General features: G+C 40.8%; 1 protein-coding gene across 4 annotated transcripts in view; it reads right to left on the bottom strand.

Moving 5' to 3' along the window:
• Positions 1-24,069, bottom strand: part of adgrd2 (adhesion G protein-coupled receptor D2) — a 53,104-nt gene that overhangs the window by 7,996 nt on the left and 21,039 nt on the right. For all 4 annotated transcript variants that reach the window (XM_085910919.1, XM_085910922.1, XM_085910918.1 and 1 more), the window contains exons 16-19: positions 23,330-23,483; positions 22,278-22,411; positions 21,560-21,675; positions 19,721-19,841 (exon numbers count right to left, since the gene is read on the bottom strand). In XM_085910919.1, coding sequence (XP_085767045.1) covers positions 19,721-19,841; positions 21,560-21,675; positions 22,278-22,411; positions 23,330-23,483 — 525 coding nt within the window. The remainder of the gene's footprint in view (positions 1-19,720; positions 19,842-21,559; positions 21,676-22,277; positions 22,412-23,329; positions 23,484-24,069) is intronic.

The following is a 24,069-nucleotide window of genomic DNA, read 5'->3' on the forward strand; positions in this document are numbered from 1 at the left end:
AGGTTGTTACAATTGTAATATTGTCAGTTTGCATTGTTATATGTTCTGTATTATTGTATTGTTCAATAAAGCACCATGAAGTACCAGTCTAATAGAAGTATAATATCCCCATGGGATTAGTTATCCCCAGGGAATTAGTTATTGTACATTTTTCATGGACAGTACGTTTTTATTAAAAAACCTCACGTCTTCTATATTATGCTATTGTTCAATACAACACTTTATATAGCCATTGTGAAAGCAATATGAAGATGTATTTTATTGTAATGTATTGTATATACAGTAATGTTATAATCCAGATACACAAGGAAGCTTTTAATTTATGAGTAAATTTTGTTTATTCCACACACCATGTCAATGTTTAGTGTAAATCGGTAATGGGATGAGTGTTTGCTGTCATTCTCATTTGATCTTGTTTCAAGGACTTTAATGTTTTCATGATTCGTATTGATAGAGCTGGGCCGAGGGGTTTGCCTCCAGTGAGAAAGGAGAACAAATCTTGAATTGGTATATGACTGACGCTGGTCCAAACGAGTGGGCGAGTGCAGAGGTGGACTGGGTGTAATTGAGTACAAGGCTCAGCAGCGGAGAGCGGAACCATGCGGTAGGCAAGCTGAAAGGAAGGAGCGTGTGTCCATCAGAGCGGTGCCTTTTTAAGGGTGTTGAAGCACACCAGGAGCAGAGCTGCCACTTTGATGGGTCCCTCTAATCAATTCAGAGTTTCACCACAAAGCATTGCAAAACAGCATAACTTAGGGTAACCAGATTTGGGTTTCTGAAAAAGAGGACACCTTTTTCTTTGGAAGGGGGCGTGGTCATTTTTCCGAGGGGGGGGGGGTCATTTGGGGGTTGTGGGGGGGTCATTTATGTCATGGGTTATGACACAAATGACATGGTGTCTGTATAGCAATTGCATTTATTGGCCCGAATAAGACAAAACAACATACATAAAATAACAAAAACATATTTACTCTAACACTAACTAGTTTTATGGTGGTACGCTAAGTAAAAAAAGACAAAAGAAATACGGCCATTGGTGTAGCATTTAAAGAAGAAAAAAGGGCTCCTCTTCAGTCCTCTTGCAGGCTGCGTTGGCACCTTTATTTGCCACAGACACGTAAGTGCCTGCCTTAAGTCAAGCACTCGGCTTCATAAGGATCACGACCCTAGCAAAAGCGCGGGTATTTGAACGTGCATTTTCGTTCTGGCATTGCTTGTGAACACCCGGTGTAGACTGGCCAGCCCACCCTACTTCGTAGCAAAGTGACTAGATTTGAGGAGAAGGGCGCGATTTATTTGTGAACAATACAGAAAAACCTGGAATTGAGTGACATAGAATGGTGAGGCCATTCTATTGACAATGTACTGTACATGTATTATGTTTGAGGCAGTCCAACAAAATCCTGGACGACTTTTTAGGGCTCAAAAGTAGGACATGTCCGGGAAAAAGAGGACGTCTGGTCACCCTAACCATAAACCAGGCCAATTCTATCCAGTGGCAGTCTGAAAGCAGATGTTTTGTGTGCCAGCCAGTGACGTGGGGTGAGGTTCATGACTGGGGAGGCACTGACGTCACCCCTGTTAAGGTTGACAAATTATCTTGATCGTATGATTATGTTGGAATGTAGACTAGAATTATTAACTTTGTTTAAACCTTTTACCTGTCCTTAACTCTGAAAAGTTTAACCATTCAGTTGTTGAAACTTTCCAAATGGTGTGGAAACATTCTTGCTTAGTTAGTCGTTTAAAATGCTCCACTAGTTTCTGTTTCCACAACCTTGTAAAACAATGAGCTCCCAGTGGACTGATTAACCAGTTACTGAGGTGACCACCAAACATGTCCAATGTCACCCCCACCCTGCTTGGCAGATTTTGTTCGAACATCGCTGTACCTACAGTAACAAACAAATTATCCACTTGGAAGTGCTCAAAGGGCATACTGTCTCCTGTGTGGTTCATGCAAATAAGTTAGAGTGAGCACCACTCTAACATTTTGGTGCTGTGACCCGGATTCTAACGTACCCACTGCTGATGTACGGAGGAGGACGTGCTGCACTGTCGACAAGCCAGCGTCCATTAGGAGGACCTGGTAAAGAAAGACCTGGGAAGAAAATTATTCGCTGGGCCAGCATCTTAGGTCTGCCTTTGTCTGACAACAGCGGATTGACGGGATCCGGATGTGCAACGAACCAGGCGACAAGTAAGTAAAAGCCCTAAAGTTATGTGAAACGCGTAAAAGTGAAAAGTGCACAAGATATAGCTTGGGTTCAAGTCCCAGTGGAAGGAACAAGCTAAGAAAATCAGAGCTTATTTTTCGTTCATCGAAGAAGTGCATAGATTCTTCTTTGTCTGTTTTTCCAAGCTATGGTATCTGGCTTGGGTTTGAGTCCCAGTGGAAGGAACGGGCTAAGAAACACAGAGCTTATTTTTTGTTAATCAAAGAAGAGCGTAGACTTTTCTTTGTCCGTTTTTCCGAGCAAAATAACAGCTTGGGTCCAAGACCCAGTGGACGGAACGTGTCACGGGTCGGATGGAGCAGGGCGACCAAATGCAGCTTGGACCAGAGTTTACTGAGTAAACTCAAAAGGCAAACTGACACAACTTAACAAAACAATAACTGGACATCAAGACATCATAACATCAAGACATGACGACAACAATGATCCGACGGGGAGTGAGTGACAGGGCAGACAGGACTTAAATACAAAACAGGTAACAAGAGGCAGGTGAGAATAATCAAACTAATGGGCACACAGGAGGGAAGGGGTGAGCACATTGACAGAACTAATGACAACCTACATATAATGGACTGACCGGGGACGAGTCGTGACAGAACGCGTTAGAAAAAACATAGCTTCTTTTTCTTAATTGAAGAAGGGCGTAGATTCTTTTTTGTCCGTTTTTTCAAGCTGGGAGGGTTTTACACCACCCTGGTTGGGCCTGAAAGTAAAAAAGCACTAGAGTTTGTGTGGTAGAGTGTGACGGCTCGGATAAATTGACTAAAAGGCAATTCTGTTGAAAGGTCAATTTAAACCTGCATTGAGGATCCTCAAAGAAAAACAAAATTGAAAAAAAAAATAGAAAAAACCTAAAATACCAAATTAAGAAGGGAAATTAAAACTGTAAATCTCCAAATAAAGAGGCTCTTGAAGGAGATGAGAAGTACATGGCGAGTAGATTTCTGAATTGTATGCGATACATACCAAAGTGGAAGAAAAAGTATGGAGTAGAAGGGAAGTTGAAAGTTGATATGTGGAAGAAGTGGTAGACGTTTTGGAGGAGTGTGGCTGGGAAGAAAAGTAACGGAAAGGAAAGGAAAAAGATAAATGAAATGCACTAGAAAGTGTTTGAAAGTGTCACAAGAGAGAACAAATTGAAGAGACAAAACATAGAAAGATGAAAAATGATGAGGCCGCAAGTGTTTGTCAAACCGAACCACAATGAGGCCCCACTGCGCAGGGGCAAGGCTGCAGCTCAAGGCACGGCTCAAGCAAAGAGGCAAGAGGAGCTTCCGCTCCTATGCAAATCATGTATCCAAATTTAAAATTCCTGAAGCCTCCTCCATATGACATCAAAACATGTCATTATCAGATTATGAGATTTTTTTTTAGATTACCGTAATTTTCAGACTATAAATCGCTCCGGAGTATAAATCGCACCAGCCATAAAATGGACAATAAAGTGAAAAAAAAACCATATAAGTCGCACCGGAGTACAAGTCGCACTTTTGGGGCAAATTTGTCAAAATCCAACACCAAGAACAGACATGAACAAGCAACAACAGACTAAACGATATGGTATGCTAATGTGACATATACACAAACGAGGAGCTGAGAACGGGCCTGACGTAACATTAACAGTTATCCAAATAATTATTACATATATAACACGTTTATCAAACCATCTGTGTCACTCCAATTCATTAAATCCATCGATCATCCTTTATGTAAACAATGCCGCGTATGCGCCGCATATGCACCGCTGACATCGGGCTCGTTGTAAGTTGCATTTCTAATTATTCTACAGACCCATATAACGCGTATGCGCCGCGTATGCGCCGCGTATGCGCCGCGTATGCGCCGCGTATGCGCCGCGTATGCGCCGCGTATGCGCCGCGTATGCGCCGCGTATGCGCCGCGTATGCGCCGCGTAGAGGAGTAATACTGCTGAGAGGACAGTGCACCAACCCAAATGTGGGGCCCTTTGTCATCTTCGTCATCCCGTGATCGAATCCTTTGTCCTTTATGTAAACAACCGCCGCGCGGCATCGGTGACGTCACTTGCAGTTCAAATGACAGTAATCCCTTGCTACATCGCGGTTCGTTTATCGCGGTTTCACTACTTTGCGGATTTTTGAATTTTGAAGATGTGTGAAAAAAATCACATATAAGTAGCTCCTGAGTATAAGTCACCCCCCCACTCAAACTATGAAAAAAAACGCGATTTATAGTCCGAAAATTACGGTATTAGAACTCCTGTACATGCAAGAAGTATGACAATGCTAATTGTATGCCGAATGACAAATGAGCAGGGATCAAATTATGTGTGCACGCTAAAGTTAAAATTTGTAAATCAAGTGGTAAAGAAATACAAATTGCTTCAAAAAGATAAATAAAAAATTGGAATGTGCTGTCCTCGTGTGTGTGTGTGGGTAGGAACCAGGTTCATGATTGACTGCAAGAAATGGCCAGCTTGTGACGAATCATTGCTGCCGGGTCAGCCACCCGCTCATGAGTGTGTGTGTGTGTGTGTGTGTGTGTGTGTGTGTGTGTGTGTGTGTGTGTGTGTGTGTGTGTGTGTGTGTGTGTGTGTGCCTATGTGTTAAAATGATGAAATTGGCTAAACTTTTAGTGCATAGAAATTTGCGAGACTGTGGTCTATCCAATTTGCACCGCAAAACAGAAACAATTTTGAAAAAAAAAAAAGAGGGGAAAAGAAATCTGTTTGTGGGCAGAAACTGGTTCACACGAGTGCTCATTAGTGTCTCGCCCTGATGACAAATTCGAAAGAAAGAACATGTTTTCAGGAATTGGATGAAGCGAGATTATGAATTTAAGATACTGCAAAACTAAATTTAAGAGAAATAATTGATTGGTTCTAACTATACAAACTTCTTTCAAACTTCCTCCTGGAAATCCATCCATCCATTTTCTGAACCGCTTTGTCCCCACGGGGGTCGCGGGCGTGCTGGAGCCTATCCCAGCCATCATCGGGCAGCAGGCGGGGGACACCCTGAACTGGTTGCCAGCCAATCGCTGGGCACACAGAGACGAACAACCATCCACACTCGCACTCACACCTAGGGACAATTTGGAGTGCTCAATCGGCCTACCAAGCATGTTTTTGGGATGTGGGAGGAAACCGGAGTGCCCGGAGAAAACCCACGCGGACACGGGGAGAACATGCAAACTCCACACAGGGAGGGCCGGAGGTGGAATCGAACCAGCACCCTCCTAACTGTGAGGCGGACGTGCTACCCAGTGCGCCACTGAGCCGCCTTATTCTTCTTCCTCTTCTTTTTCTTCTTCTTATTATTGTTATTATTATTATTTTTATGATTAAATTATTATTGTTGGCAAAATTATAAAATGGGTGAAGGGTCTACCATGTATGTATCAAGATGTGCATATAGGTTTAATTCTATACAAAGTAGATCATGAGCACTTCATCTTTCCATCAATTGAACTAAGAGTGATTTTAAATGGTAATGACAGAAAAGTATTGCGTGCCACAATACATCCTGGGAATGGAAGAGTTTCTGAAAAGTACACGACACATTCAGAATAGTTGTCAATTGGTTTAAAGTGCACAAGAGGTAATACATTTCCTGTCCTTGGTCTATATTACTACTCTTACTTTTTCTTTAAACTGCATTCTATACACCAGTGGACTCTTTTGAAAGCCATTCACATTGGCCTAGCATTTTTCTGTACCCTTACATGCAAACTAAAAGGTACAGAAATGATCATTTTGCATGTTTGGACAAGCAATGCACGATATGAAAAGTTTCAACCGATACAATACCCAATAGTTTAATTAATTAATTAATTAATTTCAAGTGATGTCAGCGGCGCGGCGGTTATTTACGTAAAGAACATAGATTCAATCATGGGATGACGAGGATGGCGAAGGGCACGATGTACTACCGGCATTAGCGGCTTTGTAAGTGACATGGAGGACGAAGAGTTTGAAGGATTTAATGATTTTGAGTGAGACCGAAGGTTTGAAAAACTATTAGGGCTTTTACGCACAACCGGTCCTACTCTACGGAGCTCTCTTTCACCTCCGTGGATGGAAGTCGAGGGCCGGCGCTCGGCCAGGTGGCTGTCTGGGGACGGTGGATGGGGCTCGGAAATGGCTTCTACGCACGCCCGGTCATACTCTACGGAGCTTTCTTTCACATCCGTGGATGGAAGTTGGGGGCCGGCGCTCGGCCGGGTGGCTGTTGGATGGGGCTCGGACATGGCTTTTACGCACGCCCAGTACTACTCTACAGAGCTCTCTTTCAAAGTCAAAGTCAGCTTTATTGTCAATTTCTTCACGTTAAGACACAAAAAGAGATCAAAATTACGTTTCCCACCGTCCCACGGTAACTACACAACACATACAAGCAAATAGCACAAAGAGTAAAAACGAATAGACAAGAGCGATGAATAAGTAATAAGCAAATAACCCAAATAAATAAACAATAATAAAAAAAATAGATAAATAAGAGGAGCAAAATGGAGCAAGCGTGTATACAGCAGACAGCCAGAATATAGCGCAAAAGAACATGACGTCATGCAGCCGAGGGTGGAGGGGGGAGAGAATTCAGGATCCTGACAGCTTGGAGTACAAAGCTGTTGGCGAGTCTGGCGGTGCGGGAGCGCAGGCATCTGTACCTCTTCCCAGAGGGCAGAAGATCAAACAAAGAGTGAGCGGGGTGACTCACATCACACACAATCGCCGTCGCCTTGCGGGTGAGACGGGAGGTGTAAATGTCCTCCAGGGAGGGGAGCGGAGCCCCAATGATCTTACTAGCAGTGTTAACTATGTGCTGCAGAGCCTTCATATTGTATTCAGTGCAGCCACCACCCCACAGAGCAATACAACTGGAGAGGACGCTCTCAATGGTGCCACGGTAGAATGTGGTCATGATGGCAGGAGGAGCACTTGCTCGCCTGAGTTTCCGCAGAAAGTACAGGCTGCGCTGAGCTTTCTTCGCCAGCGATGCAGCGTTGGTGGTCCAGGAGAGGTCCTCACTGATGTGCACCCCCAGGAATCTGTGTGGATGGAAGTCGGGGGGCGGCGCTCGGCCGGATGGCTGTCCGGGGACGGTGGATGGGGCTCGGACATGGCTTTTACGCAGGCGCGGTTCTATTCTATGGAGCTCTCTTCCACCTCCGTGGCTGGAAGTGCCACATCCGGGATGGAAGTCCACGGCGCCACACGCCTGGAAGTCCACGCCGGTGCTTGGGCCCGTGTGGCGGTGAACTATTTATGTTATCCATCCATCCATCCATCCATCCATCCATCTATTTTCTGAACCGCTTTGTCCCCACGGGGGTTGCGGGGGTGCTGGAGCCTATCCCAGCCGTTATCGGGCAGTAGGCGGGGGACACCCTGAACTGGTTGCCAGCCAATCGCAGGGCACACAGAGACGAACAACCATTCACACTCACACCTAGGGACAATTTGGGGCCTACCAAGCATGTTTTTGAAATGTGGGAGGAAACCGGAGTGCCCGGAGAAAACCCACACGGACACGGGGAGAACGTGCAAACTCCACACAGGGAGGGCCGGAGGTGGAATCGAACTCGCACCCTCCTAACTGTGAGGCGGACGTGCTACCCAGTGCACCACAGAGCCGCCGCTATTTATGTTATAGTTATTTGATATATTTTATTTCATGTAGCAACTTGTATATGTTTTTATCATTACAGTTCAGTAGTTGTTGGCTCGTTGAAGTCTTGTTTTGTTAAATAAAGAGCCGTTTACCAAATCCACGTCTTTCCTTGTACTTTGTACTACAATATAGTTATAAGTATAGTTAATATACTAGATCTGTGGAATAACGACGAGGCTGACGTCAGGGCGCACGCGCGGCGTTGTTGACAAAGGACGAGGAATTAGATCGATGGATTTAATGATTTGGAGTGACACAGATGGTTTTATAAACGTGTTATTTATGTACCGTAATTTTCGGACTATAAGTCGCTCCGGAGTATAAATTGCACCAGCCATAAAATGCTCAATAAAGTGAAAAAAAAACATATATAAGTCGCACCGGAGTATAAGTCGCACTTTTGGGGCAAATTTATTTGTCAAAATCTACCAGCAACAACTGGCTAAACGATACGGTATGCTAACATAATATATACACAAACGAGGAGCTGAAAACGAGCCTGACGTAACATTAACAGTTATCCAGATAATTATTACAGAAATAACACGTTTATCAAACCATCTGTGTCACTCCAATTCATTAAATCCATCGATCATCCTTTATGTAAACAATGCCGCGTATGCGCCGCATATGCACCGCTGACATCGGGCTCGTTGTAAGTTGCATTTCTAATTATTCTACAGACCCATATAACGATATATAAAGTATATTTCAAATAACTATCATATAACAACAATGTTATCACACCATCTGTGTCACACCTAATCATTAAATCCATCGATCAAATTCCTCGTCCTTTATGTCAACAACGCCGCGTTCAATGAGCCAACTACTGAACTGTAACGATAAAAACATATACAAGTTGCTACACGAAATAAAATATATCAAATAACTATAACATAAATAAGTTTTTCAAACCTTGTGTCACTACAAATCATTAAATCCTTCAAACGTGGGGCCCTTCGTCATCTTCGTCAACCGCCGCGCGGCACGGGTGACGTCACTTGCAGTTCAAATGACAGTAATCCCTGGCTACATCGCGGTTCGTTTATCGCGGTTTCACTACATTGTGGATTTTTGAATTTTGAAAATGTGTGAGCCAAATGGCAAAGCTCTCGATTTACCGGTCGATCTACGCCCCTACCCTCACCTATGGTCACGAGCTATGGGTCGTGACCGAAAGAACGAGGTCCAGGATACAAGCGGCTGAAATGAGTTTCCTCCGCAGGATGTCCGGGCTCTCCCTTAGAGATAGGGTGAGAAGCTCGGTCATCCGGGAGAGACTCGGAGTAGAGCCGCTGCTCCTCCACGTTGAGAGGAGCCAGATGAGGTGGCTCGGGCATCTCATCAGGATGACTCCTGGACGCCTCCCCGGGGAGGTGTTCCGGGCATGTCCCACCGGTAGGAGACCCCGGGGACGACCCAGGACGCGCTGGAGAGACTACGTCTCTCGGCTGGCCTGGGAACGCCTTGGGATCCCCCAGGATGAGCTGGAGGAAGTGGCTGAGGAGAGGGAGGTCTGGGAGTCTCTCCTAAAGCTGCTGCCCCCGCGACCCGACCCCGGATAAGCGGAAGAAGATAAAGGTGAAGAAAATGTGTGAAAAAAATCAAATATAAGTCGCTCCTGAGTATAAGTCGCCCCCCCAACCAAACTATGACAAAAAACGCGACTTATAGTCCGAAAATTACGGTAATAGTAATTTGAATAACTCTGAATGTTACTTCAGGCCCATTCTCAGCTCTTTGTTTGTGTTTATGTCACGTTAGCATACCTATCATTTAGCCTGTTGTTGCTCGCTGGTGTTGGATTTTGTCGAATAAATTTCCCCCAAAATGTGACTTATACTCCGGAGCGACTTATATGTTTTTCTTTCATGTTATTGTGCATTTTATGGCTAATGCGACCTATATTCCGGAGCAACTTCTAGTCAGAAAAATACGGTAAATTACTTTTTTTGGAACAGTAACCAACTAATTACATATTGGAAGTAATCTGCCCAACATTGTTTACTGATGGTTCTCTCTCTCTCTCTCTCACACACACACACACACACACACACACACACACACACACACACACACACACACACACACACACACACACACACACACACACACACAAGTACCGACATCCTGAGCCGACAAATATGGCATTAGATATTCCTGAGGTATAACATGGGTCAGGCGTTTGGCAGTGAGATAAGTTAAAAAAAATTATATGTTAAATTCTTAATGTCTTATTTACGGAAAAATTGTGCTCATCACATACCAGCAGAAACTCGCACACAAAATTTCACAGCTGAGTGTCGTTTGTGCCTGTTTACCCACCAAATGTACACATTTGTCGTGTACCAAATGTCTTTCACCCAATTCAAATCACAACTCAAGACACACTTGTCATTTTGACATTCCATTTTCTGTTTATTTTTTATTTTTTTCAGTCATTCCAATTCTTACTCTTCTTTTAATAAATGTGTTGTAACATTGTACGGTTAACTGCCGTCTTTCATTGTACGAAATTGTCAGGTCAACAGAGGTTGGGAGGGAATAATTGTATGCAAATGACAAGTCTGAATGATAGATGAATGGATGGATGTCTTGTCCATGTTGGACTGAGAATGTTCGCCCCACATTGCGGTTTGTCATCGTGGGTTCCTTTTTTTTTTTTTAATTTTGAACATTTTTGAAAAAATTCACATATAAGTCGCTCCTCAGTGTAAGTCGCCCCCCCACCCAAACTAAGAAAAAAAACGCGATTTATTGTCCGAAAGGTAATCCATCCTCCACCTCGCCTATCCTTGAGTTGCAAGGAGTTAATGCCTATTTTTGTTTGAACTGTAATTTAAACCTCTTTTTGGATGACACATTTTTTCATACTCAACAGAACATATTAATAGAGACATAATTCATTGTTTTCTTGGTGTATGACTCTGAAACTGTTTTGGTCCAAGGAAAATACAGACTGGTTTAGCATTCTCCTCGTACCGACATGAGGAAGAACTCCTACTGTCTTGTTACATGCCCTCAGCTGGACACGGGCCGTAAATCGAAATTAACAAGCAGCTCTCTGGGGGTCATGTAGGGGCTAGCTTTTGATTAATCAAAGATCAGAGGAGGATGGACGGCTAGTTTAGGTAAGAAAAAAATGAGCCAAGACAGAGGATACTGTGCAAAATAAAAGCAAAACAGGAGGACTGCAAAAACAGAGATACTGTGCAAAATAAAATCAAAGCAGGCGTACTAACCCCCCAAAAGAGTCAGATGAGAAAGGAAGTGGTTTCTATGTAATCAGGGGAGGAGAGCTATAAAGGTAGATATGGCATGAGCTGTCTAGAGTCTCCCACACACTCTCACACATACGCATCATGCACATAAAGTACTTGCAGTGATATGCTTGAGCCTCAGTGGATGTTCTTACAGACAAATTTCAAATGCACCTTACCTTTTTCAATACCCAAATAAGTTAAAGTCCCAATGATCATCGTCACACACACATCTGGATGTGGTGAAATTTGTCCTCTGCATTTAACCCATCCCCATGTGATTTTGATCCATCCCCTGGGGGAGAGGGGAGCAGTGAGCAGCAGCCGTGCCGCGCTCGGGAATCATTTGGTGATCTAACCCCCCAATTCCAACCCTTAATGCTGAGTGCCAAGCAGGGAGGCAATGGGTTCCATTATTATAGTCTTTGGTATGACCCGGCCGGGGTTTGAACCCACAACCTTCCAGTCTCAGGGCGGACACTCTGCTACTAGGCCACTGAGCTGTTCACATATGAGAGAACTTGGGATGTGCTTTCTTAATAGAATATAAAATATCTAAATAGGCTAATATTGCGTCTTTTGATGGAATATTAGCTATCCCGACAAAAATGTATGATGAGGGAGGGTCAAATAAAATTTGTCTGATGGGCCCATGCCATGCACCTAATCCAGAAGTGTCAGGAATGTAACCAAGGTCTGTTAGACACATTGAAAGTCGATGCATGACTAATACTGTATATTTTATGCTCATATTCAAAGCTATTCTCACTGTTGAACGAAAACAATGTCCGAATCCACCACATTGATTAAATTTAAGTCAATTCATCCACTAATCCTGTTCAGGGGAAAGACAGACTAAACCATGAACTGGTCGTCAATTAGTAACAGACCGCCATTGAGACTTACATCCACGCCATCACTGAGAAGAAAATGAACCCGTGCTGCCTGCACCAAAGTCGACTATATCATTAGTGGAATAATATGAGTCAATATAAGTGAATATGATGGTTCAAATTAACACAATGCATCGTTTTCTGAATTGTGTGCTCCCACATTACAAAAACATGCATGGTTGGTGAATTGAGCACTTTAAATTGTCCTTAGGTGTGATTGTGTGCGGTTGTTCGTCTATATGTGCCCTGTAATTGTCTGGCAACTAATTCAGGGTGCACCCTGCCTACTGTCCAAAGACCACTGGGGTAATAATAATATTATTATTAATGATAATAATAATAATAATATTAATAATAATAATAATAAACATAATAACTAGAATTTGCAATTTCTGGGGAAATTGCTTGTGAAGGCGAAATGCTTGAATAACTTTTTGGGGAATGCTGCCGAATGATGTCGAAATTTGTTGAATTACTACAATGTAGAAATTAGAGGTGAAAAGCGGAATTTTGGAGAATTTGGTCAAATTTCAAGATTAAAAATGTGGAATTTATGGTAAGTGGGAAATTGGGGAATAGGGAGGAAAGAGATGAAGAGTTGAAAGTTGGAATGGGTTGAATCGGTTGAAAAATGTGGAATTTAGAGGTGAAAAACGGAATTTTGGAGAATTTGGTGGAATTTCAAATTTGAAAATGTGGAATTTATGGTAAGTGGGAAGTTGGGGAATAGGGGGGAAGAGATGAAGCGTTGAAATTGAAAGTTGGAATGGGTTAAATCGGTTGAAAAATTTGGAAATTAGAGGTGAAAAGCGGAATTTTGGAGAATTTGGTCAAATTTCAAATTTAAAAATGTGGAATTTATGGTAAGTGGGAAATTGGGGAATAGGGAGGAAAGAGATGAAGAGTTGAAAGTTGGAATGGGTTGAATCGGTTGAAGAATGTGGAATTTAGAGGTGAAAAACGGAATTTTGGAGAATTTGGTGGAATTTCAAATTTGAAAATGTGGAATTTATGGTAAGTGGGAAGTTGGGGAATAGGGGGGGAAGAGATGAAGACTTGAAAGTTGGAATGGGTTGAATCGGTTGAAAAATGTGGAAATTAGAGGTGAAAAACGGAATTTTGGAGAATTTGGTGGAATTTCAAATTTGAAAATGTGGAATTTATGGGAAGTGAGAAGTTGGGGGAAAGGGAGGAAAGAGATGAAGAATTTAATTTCTGAATGGGTTGAAAAATGTGGAAATTAGATGTGAAAACCGGAATTTTGGAGAATTTGGTGGAATTTCAAATTTGAAAATGTGGAATTTATGTGAAGTGGGAATTTGGGGAATAGGGAGGAAAAAGATGAAAAGTTGAAAGTTGGAATGGGTTGAATCGGTTGAAAAATGTGGAAATTAGAGGTGAAAATGGAATTTTGGAGAATTTGGTGGAATTCCAAATTTGAAAATGTGGAATTTTTGGAAAGTGGGAGGTTGGGGAATGTCGCGAATCTTTCCCAATGTGATGTGAATGTGCTGAATGATGTGAATTTCAAACTGGAACGACGTAAATGTGAAATGTTGAATGTGCCATTAAGAATTAATGGGGGAAAAATTTGTCGGAAATTTGGGAATTTTGCGAAAAATGAGGATTTTCAGAATAAGAAAAATGGAAGCCATCATTTCATGAATATTCGGAATACATGAGAGGTGGAAGGAAGTGAATGGGTTGAATTGTGTGGAAGAAAAATTTGGACAGAAAAGTGAGGAGAATAAAATAGAAGAAGAAGAAGTAGAATTTGCCATTTCTGGAGAAATTGCGTGTGAAGGCGAAATGTTTGAATAACTTTTTGGGGAATGCTGCCGAATGATGTTGAAACGAGTCGAATTACTTGAGAAACGTAGAATTTAGAGGTGAAAAACTGAATTTTGGAGAATTTGGTGGAATTTCAAATTTGAAAATGTGGAATTTATGGGTGATGGGAATTTGGGGAATAAGGAGGAAAAACATGAAGAGTTGAAAGTTGGAATGGGTTGAATTGGTTGAAAAATTTGGAAATTAGTGGTGAAAAACGGAATTTTGGAGAATTTGGTGGAATTTCACATTTGAAAATGTGGAATTAATGGGAAGTGGGAATTTGGGGAATAGGGAGGAAAAAGATGAAGAGATGAAAGTTGGAATGGGTGGAATTGGTTGAAAAATGTGGAAATTGGAGGTGAAAAACGGGATTTTTGAGAATTTGGTGGAATTTTAAAGAAATAAAAATATTCTGGTTTGATTTGGGTCACTTCTGGTTTATTTTGGGTCACTTCTGACTTATTTTGGGTCACTTCCGGTTTTAAAAGGTCACTTCCGGTTTAACTGAGGTCACTTCCGGTTTATTTGGGTCATTTCCGGTTCAATTTAGGCCACTTCCGGTTTAGCTGAGGTCACTTCCGGTGTATTTGGGGTCACTTCCGGTTTAAAAAGGTAGCTTCCGGTTTATTTGGGGTAATTTCCGGTCTATAAAGGTCACTTCTGGTTTAGCTGAGATTACTTCCGGTTTATTTGGGTCATTTCCGGTTCAATTTAGGCCACTTCCGGTCTAGCTAAAGTCACTTCCGGTTCAATTTAGGCCACTTCCGGTTTAGCTAAAGTCACTTCCGGTTTATTCGGGTCACTTTCGGTTCAATTTAGGCCACTAACGGTTTAGCTGGGGTCACTTACCGTTTGATTAGGGGCACTTCCGGTTTACCTGAGGTAACTTCCGGTTTATTTGGGGTCACTTACGGTTTGATTCGGAGCATTTCCAGTTCAGTCAGGGTTCATTGGGTCAATCCAAGATGGCTGCCACACTGGAAGTGTGGGTCAAGGGTTGAATTGTGTAAGCAGAGTGGAAGTGGGGGTGAAGGGGGTGAGAATTGGAAGCATAAGGTGAATAAAGTTGGAATGGTTGAATCGGTTGAAAAATGTGAAAATTAGAGGTGAAAAATGGAATTTTGGAGAATTTGGTGGAATTTCAAATTTGAAAATGTCCGATTTATGGGAAGTTAGGGAATGTTGAGAATCTTTCCCAATGTGATATGGATGTGCTGAATGATGTGAATTTCAAACTGGAATGACGTAAATGTGAAATGTTGAATGTGCCATTAAGAATGAATGGGGAAAAATTTGGCGGAAATTTGGGAATTTTGCGGAATCTGAGAATTTTCGGAATAAGAAAAATGGAAGCGCTCATCTCGTAAATATTTAGAAAATTTGAAATTCGACAAAATTCTTCAAAATTACAATTTAAAGTTGGAATGGGTTGAATGGGTAGAGAAATGTAGAAATTAGAGTAAAAAAAAGAATTTTTTAAATTTGGTCGAATTTCAAATTTGAAAATTTGGAATTACAGTTGAAAGTTGGAATAGGTTGAATCGGTTGAAATATGTAGAAATTAGAGTAGAAAAAAGAAATTTTGGAGAATTTGGTCATTTGAAATTCGACCAAATCCTCCAAAATTACAATTGAAAGTTGGAATGGGTTGAATCGGTAGAGAAATGTAGAAATTAGAGTGAAACCAAAATTTTGGAATTTCGTCGAATTTCAAATTTGAAAATTCAGAATTACAGTTGAAAGTTGGAATAGGTTGAATCGGTTGAAATATGTAGAAATTAGAGTAGAAAAACGAAATTTTGGAGAATTTGGTCATTTGAAATTTGACAAAATCCTCCAAAATTACAATTGAAAGTTGGAATGGGTTGAATCGGTAGAGAAATGTAGAAATTAGAGTAGAAAAACAAAATTTTGGAATTTCGTCGAATTTCAAATTTGAAAATTCTGAATTACAGTTGAAAGTTGGAATAGGTTGAATCGGTTGAAATATGTAGAAATTAGAGTAGAAAAACGAAATTTTGGAGAATTTGGTCGAATTTCAAATTTGAAAAGTTGAAATTCGACCAAATTCTTCAAAATAACAATTGAAAGTTGGAATCGGTAGATAAATGTAGAAATTAGAGTAGAAAAACGAAATTTTGGAATTTGGTCGAATTTGAAATTTGAAAAATGTGGGATTTTTGCCAAGTGGGAATGTGTGGAATAGGTAGGCAAAAGATGAACAGTTGAAAGTTGGTACGAGTTGAATCGGTTGAAGTATGTAGAAAATAGAGTAGAAAATCGAAATTTTGCAGAATTTGATTGAATTTCAAATTTGAAAAATGTGGAATTTTTTCTAAGTGGGAAGTTGTGGAATAGGTAGGCAAAAGATGAACAGTTGAAAGTATGTAGAAATTAGAAGTGAAAAACGAAATTTTGCAAAATTTTGTGCAAATTCTAAACGTGAAAACGTGAAATTTTTGAATTTGCCAAGTTTGGGAATGTCCCCAATGTGATTTGAATGTGTGAATTTCAAACTGGAACAACGTAAATGTGAAATGTTGAATCTGCCATTAAGAAAGAATGGGGCAAAAATTGCCGGAAATTTGAAAACGGGTTAAATCTGAGAAAAATTGAAAGTGGAAGTGGGAGTCAACGGTTGAATTGTGTAAGCATAGTGGAAGTGGGGTTGAAGGGGGTGAATATGGTAAGCATAAGGTGAACAAAGTGAATAAAGTTGGATTATACTTGGGAAACTGTCTTAACGTTTTTCTCTTGAAAGTTAGTAGTTTAGATCATACCTACTAAATAAATCTCCTTTTGCTAACTTAGAATGATCCCAATGTCAAATTTCTCCACCAACAAGACACCATACACCGTTGTGTCTAGGTCATTTTTGTCACGGGCTGCATCGTAGTCACAGTTTCCTTCGGAGGCCCATTATGACTGCCAAATAATTGTACTATGAACGCCTCATATCATATATAGTATAAGCTACAAAACAAACTGACAATTCATTTTCAAATTAGAGCAGTGGAAACCTTACAAATATTTTAAAAAGATGATTTCTTTTAAGTGAAGAAAATTTGCAATTTTAGTAATGAAACATAATTACATGCACAATTTGTCTTCGCGGGCCACCGGAAATTATGTGGCGGACCCTATTTGGCCCCCGGCCTTGAGTTTGACACCTGTGCCATACACTATATTTTAACACTTTTCACTGGTGCTACCTTCAACATCCCCCCCACCCTCCCCCCTTCAATCCATTTCATCTGTTCTCTTACCCTGATTCGAGAAACAGGTTTTACACCCAGAACAGGTAGGGGCCAATGTAAACTTGTAAACTAACAACCTCTTCACTCATACATATTCACTGGTCCATGTTTATCTATAAAATGAACATATGCATGACCACTCTATCTTCGCTCTCTTCTCATCATACATACCGTAACATATTGCATGCCACAGAGCATCCTGGGAATGAAAAAATTCCATTCAAGTAGTTTAATCAACATCTTTATTCTAAAGGTCCGCACTACCTCTTGGCGATCTTTTCAAGTTTCTGACCTAAGCAACTGTAACATTTTACAACAAATTATGAGCCTCCACGCATTCACTTCATTATTACAATTTAAAGAAGAGGAAGTATACCGCACAATTGGTGCACTTCAAGTATTTAGAGACAGCTATATTTAGGACATCGGCTTGGTGGCGCACTGGGTAGCACGTCCGCCTCACAGTTAGGAGGGTGCGGGTTCGATTCCATCTCCGGCCCTCCCTGTGTGGACTTAGCATATTCTCGTGGGTTTTCTCCGGGTACTCCGGTTTCCTCCCACATCCCAAAAACATGCTTGGTAGGCCGATGAGCACTCCAAATTGCCCCTAGGTGTGAGTGCGAGTGCGGACGTTTGTTCGTCTCTGTGTGCCCTGCGATTGGCTGGCAACCAGTTCAGGGTTTCCCCCGCCTGCTGCCCGATGACGGCTGGGATAGGCTCCAGCACGCCCGCGACCCCCGTGATGACAAAGCGGTTCAGAAAATGGATGGATGGATATATTTAGGACATACAAACAAATGTACGAAGACGGTCATGAAACAATTCACAGTGTGGTGTGAGTGCTCAACAGTGCTGCAGTACTAAGTAACAGAATTGTGCAAATATGCAATCACAGAGCTACAGCAACAAATAAAGCAATAAATAAAGTAATAAAGGCCCCATAGTGATGTGCAAAATAGCAAAGTGTCACTATAAAATTATGAGACATGAATAGTGCTGGCCTGAGGTAGGGGAACTGGAAAAGGTTGTGTCACGGATTGCGTGAGTCAAAGTGAATTATTTTCCCTTATCGAATGTTCTATTTAAAGTGCTACATGCATGGTATTACAAAACTGCTGCTGAATATGTTTCATGAAATTAATGGGTATCAGAATAATTGTGGCAAGCTTCTTCAGGCCTGCACATAAAATGACGTGGAGGGCCTATTCTTGACACCTGTGGAAAAGACTTTCAGAAAGGAGGGAGCAATGAAATCTAGGCCAAAAACCTTCTTGATCTTCAGTCTTTTGAGAAAGATGAGCTGTGAAACACAATCTGTTCTTCAATGATTAGAGCAGGTTAGGTAGCAGCAGGGGAAGTCAGAGGTGTGATAGCAGTTTTGGATGAGGATGGTTGTGTGACAAGTGAATATGTTCTCAAATTTGCAGTCCAAAATATCCAGATTGTGGCATGGTGGTCAACTGGTTAACACATCTGCCTCACACTTTGGTGATTGTGGGTTTTTATTCAGACTGCTGTGTGGGTTTTGCATGTTCTCACTAGTATATGGGTTTTTCGGTTTCATTTCTCATTGCAAAAACATGAAACGATCATGATTATTTCAATCAGGTATGTTGGAATAGGGAGCTATCCAAACAGCCAGGATATTGCTCTTAAGGATCCTTAGTTCTCTACCACTGCTCTTAGGTTGTGCAGTCCAAAGGGTCCTGCAAATGCAGCTATGCTTCATTGGTCATTTTTTTTTATTTCCTCACAGATTAGACCCATAGGCTTTTCAGATTTAAATGTATGCTTCTAAAGCTTTTTGTCGTTATTACGTCGATTACGCAGTGATCAGACGAATCCAAGATTGCACAGGGAACAGAGCATCATCAGGGTAATGTCGCAGTGATCCAGAATGTTGTTCTCTTTCGTGGGACAGAAATTATGGTGCTTATGTTTTGGAAATATATTTTTTAATTCCAATCCAGTTAAGCAGAATGTGTTTGCAGCAACTAATTTGCATGAGCCTGAGGTGGAATAAAAACATTGGCAAATGGAGGAGAAAAACTCCTGCAGAGTGGATTAGCTTCCCAATTGGAAAACCTTCACCAGAATGTCTGTCCTCCCGCTCTCATTGACAATGCTTAGCTTGTCTATTTATATCTGTACCAGGACACATACGTTAAGTGCAGCTCCTCCCTGAGTCATGTTGCAAATAAGCCCCAAAGCAGACATCCTTGAAGGCACGTCCTGGGAGGACTGGTGTAAGGTCACCAAAAACAAAGAAAAATGATTTAAAAAAAAAGAAAAGAAAAGAAAGTCCTTCTGGGTGTACTATCTGCATCGCTGTCTTGGAATCTACACCGGATGTTGTAGATGAAGTAAATCTCTAATTTGATCCTGGGATATTTAAAAAAATATGTTTGAGTGTATTTTTAACTTAAATTCCATTCGTTTATAAGGTATATGGTATTTTTTTGTTTAGTGTCCTGTCAATCAAAACATCCATAATACAAACAATATCTGGAATTTATTGGGAATGCACGAGTCATCAATTTACAGACTAAAGAACAAAAAAATAAGAATTAAATGAGTAACATTGCTTACTTGGAATGCGTTGAGAGCACTGAAGATATAGGCAATTACAACAGACAGGTGGACCAGTAAACCACATAGCCAGGTTAGGCCCAGAACGGGCAGGAGGATGAGAACAGGTCGCGTAACAGCCCTGCAAACAAGGTAGAACATGCACTAATAAAGAACTGAAAGTAGGTCTAATATACTTAAATGAGGTTCATAAAAAAATATAACATACACTTAAATCCTTTTTAAATTTCGAAGTGCCAATAATGATTTCTCTTTGGATACCTTTTATGCAAGTCTCAGGAACCCGGACTCCAAATATTTTAAAATACTGGAAAGTTTTCTTGTAAAATACCTCTTCAAACCTTCTAAATCTTCTTTGAACATTTTTTTTGCAGTCAGTTTTTCAATACTCGTAGAGCTTATACATCCCCTAACCTTTTTAAGGGATGAGGCAAAAACTGTTTCTTTTGTTCAAACCACAATTGTTGTTACACTGCTGCACCTGGGGAAGATTGAGTTTTCAGAAAGTGCTGTATCTGCAAGGACAAAGCCAGAACTCACTTTACTCTCTTTTATGTTCAAAATTCATTTCCATCTCCAGAGTGTGCATAACACTTCAGCGCTGGCACAGACTTTTAGCCTGTCTGTGAAGGAATGAAGAGAGACAATAATTGTGGGGATGATGTCTTGGTACGTTTCATCTTAGATTGAAGGACATTTGGCTGAATGGGAGAACAGAATATAATGTCTCCACACCCATTAGACTTAGCAGTATGTCCCGCGTTGTATGCAAAAACAACCAGGGTTATTTTCTAGCCTCTGGGTAAGTTGATAAGGTTCATACCACACCAAACTCTTCTCAGCATACCTTTATAGATCTTGATACCCAACACTGTTCCCACAAATAATAACGGTTTCTAGTAGTTTTTATAATATCAAAATATCATACTTATTTTAGTGACAATGGACTAATTGTGTTATGTCCAGAACACACTGCTTATTTGTGTCCACTGTATATTTATAGTGCTTTCCACTATATTGCTAAAGTAACAACAGCAACATAACTGCAGTATGTGAGCAGCAACAAATCTTATCTTTAACAAATTTATATCAAATATTTCTATTAAAAACACATTTATTTTGACTTCTTGCGTGCCAGAAATGCATCACATGTAGCTCCCTAAAAGTTACATTTGTGGCAAAGGTGTGACAATATTGTGAAAATCCCCAAATAGTACAGTTGCCATGTAAATCGGAATTAAACTGCTGCCTAGCTTCTTTAGCCTTCTGTCGAAAACAACTGTAAAGAGCAACAATCATCAAAAAAAGCAAACGTGTATGCTTCCATCTTGTAGTTTGATGTTGGTTTTCTCTGTACGTCAAGACAAACAATTACAGCTAAAACGTGTTTTGTATGTCTAAATCTATGTGTTTGATTCAAATTGAACAAAAAGGTCCTTTTCCTCAATAACATGCATTACATTCTGACAATGAGTTGACCTTTCTGTTCACTGTTTGCCTCATAACCTAGAGTTAAGACAGTTTTTGTGTTTACGTGGTTGGGCCTAATATAAATAATACATTTAGTGTTAAGCATTATACGCGAAGAGTATCTTGTACTTGGACCAGGTGTTAAACTGATAAGGCCAAACAACTCCCACAGAAGACTCCCGAACCACAGCTCATAATCTCTCCAGTGTCTCTATTGAACATAATTTTCTGGAAAACAAGGAAACCTCATTTTTGTGTGTGTAAGGGTTTGTTCTTCACTGGAAGAAAGACATAAGCCTACACATAGTTTACACAAAAGTGACAAGAAAAAGCATGTCAGGGATGAATAGCATTGCCATTGTCACTTACCAGGTGAGGTCAAAGGTCTGCATTTTTGATGCTGAGCTTGGACTGAGCATCTTTGCACGACGACGGGCGCTGGAAACTGTCACCATGACAACCCGACACAATACAACTGAATTGACCTGAAAATAGAAGCCAGCATCAGCATTGTTTAAAACAAAATGGCCGCATAGTTCAACTTGGTCTGAAGCTCACATTGTGAGACATGAGAAATCTCTGCTTCACATGAATACTTTCAACACAATCAGAATCACAGACTGTTTTGTCTTCTGCATTGAGCATTTCTTCATATTAATCTCTAACGGGCTCTGAAGCTCACACAAAAACCTTTTGCATTAGGGGTCAAAGGCAAAGAATTGTTGAAGTGCTGTTAAGCAATACATAGAACCCTGAAACACATCTCCATGACCACAATCTGGCACCCTAAAATCTGTTATTAATGCAGTACATCATAAAACTAGCCTATAGCATACATAACACCACATTTCATTTTTTTACATCTTTATGCACTGAATAAAAAAATATTTTGCATGAGATCCAGCCATCCATCCATTCAATTTCTGTACCACTTGTCCACACAGGGATGGAATCGAACCCGCAACCTCCTAACTGTGAAGCAGACGTGCTAATCAGTGCCGCCTAGCATGTGATTTATTTTTTGAAATTTGAAAATCACAATGCACATACAAATACTCATACATCAGGATTAAATGGAGCCACATACCGCCAAAACAAATATCACAGGTCCCACAAAAGACCAGATTGTGCCAGTCTTCAGATTGAGCCAGCAGTGACCATCCGCCTTGTAGTCATTCACTGTAGCCGCCAATGTTATAACAACTATTAGAACAGGAAGTCCTACAAAATAATTCAATGAAAGCATATTATGAATAGGTGTGAGGGTATTATAAATTATGCAACATGTTTAAACATATTTACAGAACAGTGACTGCTTCAGCATCTGACGATTGGACTATTTAGTCTGTTCTTCATCGTCAAGCCTATTTTGTCTAACACGCGGCACATCTGCATTCAGAGCTACAGGAAACATCTCAATATTGTTGTGCTTATTCACATTCTGTTCTCAGCTTCTTATGTGATACAACACATAGTGACAAAATTAAGGAGATGAACATGGACAGCTGCAAGATGTTTTACAAATGCTACAGATTGGTTTAAGGTTAAAACACAACAATTGCATCTTCTTAATTTCAACAAAGCAAGATGACTTTTTACATAATTCATGTTATAATAATCTGTGTGTGTGTGTGTGTGTGTGTGTGTGTGTGTGTGTGTGTGTGTGCGTGTGCGTGTGCGTGCATGTGTGCGCGCGTGTGTGTGCGTGCATGCATGTGTGTTTGTGCATGTGTGTGTGTGAGCATGTCTGTAACCGATAACATTTTTTATTTTAAGGCTCTGACCAATAGTGATGTACGAGTCTGGTAATTCAGACTATTCAGTCTTTAGCCACATTCTCTTAATGTGAAAAGAGGAGCGGCGCTTTTCTGACTCCATCCTAAATGATCAAGGTTCCTACATTCCCTCGTTTGTCGAGCCTCGATATACTGCGAAAGAAATTTTGTTCCACAACTTCTACTTCCAGCTGAATCCACACTCAAGCATAGACAGGTTTGACCTTATGTCAGCAACCAAACTTCTGTTGTTTGTCATTTTTATATGGGCTGACCATAAACATAACAATTTAAAAAATATATGTTAACTGCGTTGATGGAAAGTGTAGGAAGAAATTAATTAAGTATGACTGTTTGCGTTTACCCCAGCCAATGATATAGTACAATTTCATTCTGCGGTCTTCACTGATGTTGACGGACACGACTTTGCTCCACAACAGCAAACCTTCAACCAGCATCCAGGAAAAAGAGGCCATGAAGAAGAGATGGAGCAATGCAGTTACCACAAAACAGGCACCCTGCAGGAATCAAAGTGGAGAATTGGTGACAGTAGTCTATTTTATCACATTTCTTATGCTTTTGTCATTTTATTAGATATCGATTCTGGACAGCTCCAGATTATTTACGTGGTCTTTTTGCATGTCGTTAGAGTATATTGCGTTTTTATATCACATTAACAGTTTCAATGTTTGCAATCCGATGGTGGTGGCAATAGGAAGGGGATCGAATCCCCCACCAAAGGCCCAGTTACCGTATACATAACCCGCCACTTGTAATTTAACACAGTCACATTCTGAATGCATTTGATCAAAGCAATGCAAGTTAATTTGAGTTCCGATCAAAGACTTACATTGGTCATGTCTGCACCTCACTCTGCAAGCATGATCAATTGTCCCACACTGTAACACTTGGGCTAGAAAGCAAGACCGCAGCTGAAGTGTCCACAAGCACAATTTAACTATCAGAAACCACACATCTTCAACCGCACAAAGGGCTGCAAATCTTTGTCAATCAATGCTCCCACTGTTTTTTCACGTCTTTAACTGAGGTGGTACTGTGTGCTAAAAGCATTCTGTAACCTTCTTTCCCGTAAAATCTAAGATT

Source organism: Syngnathus leptorhynchus, chromosome 4, assembly GCF_054491065.1.
Source record: "Syngnathus leptorhynchus isolate UIUO chromosome 4, UIUO_Slep, whole genome shotgun sequence".
Taxonomy (NCBI): domain Eukaryota; kingdom Metazoa; phylum Chordata; class Actinopteri; order Syngnathiformes; family Syngnathidae; genus Syngnathus; species Syngnathus leptorhynchus.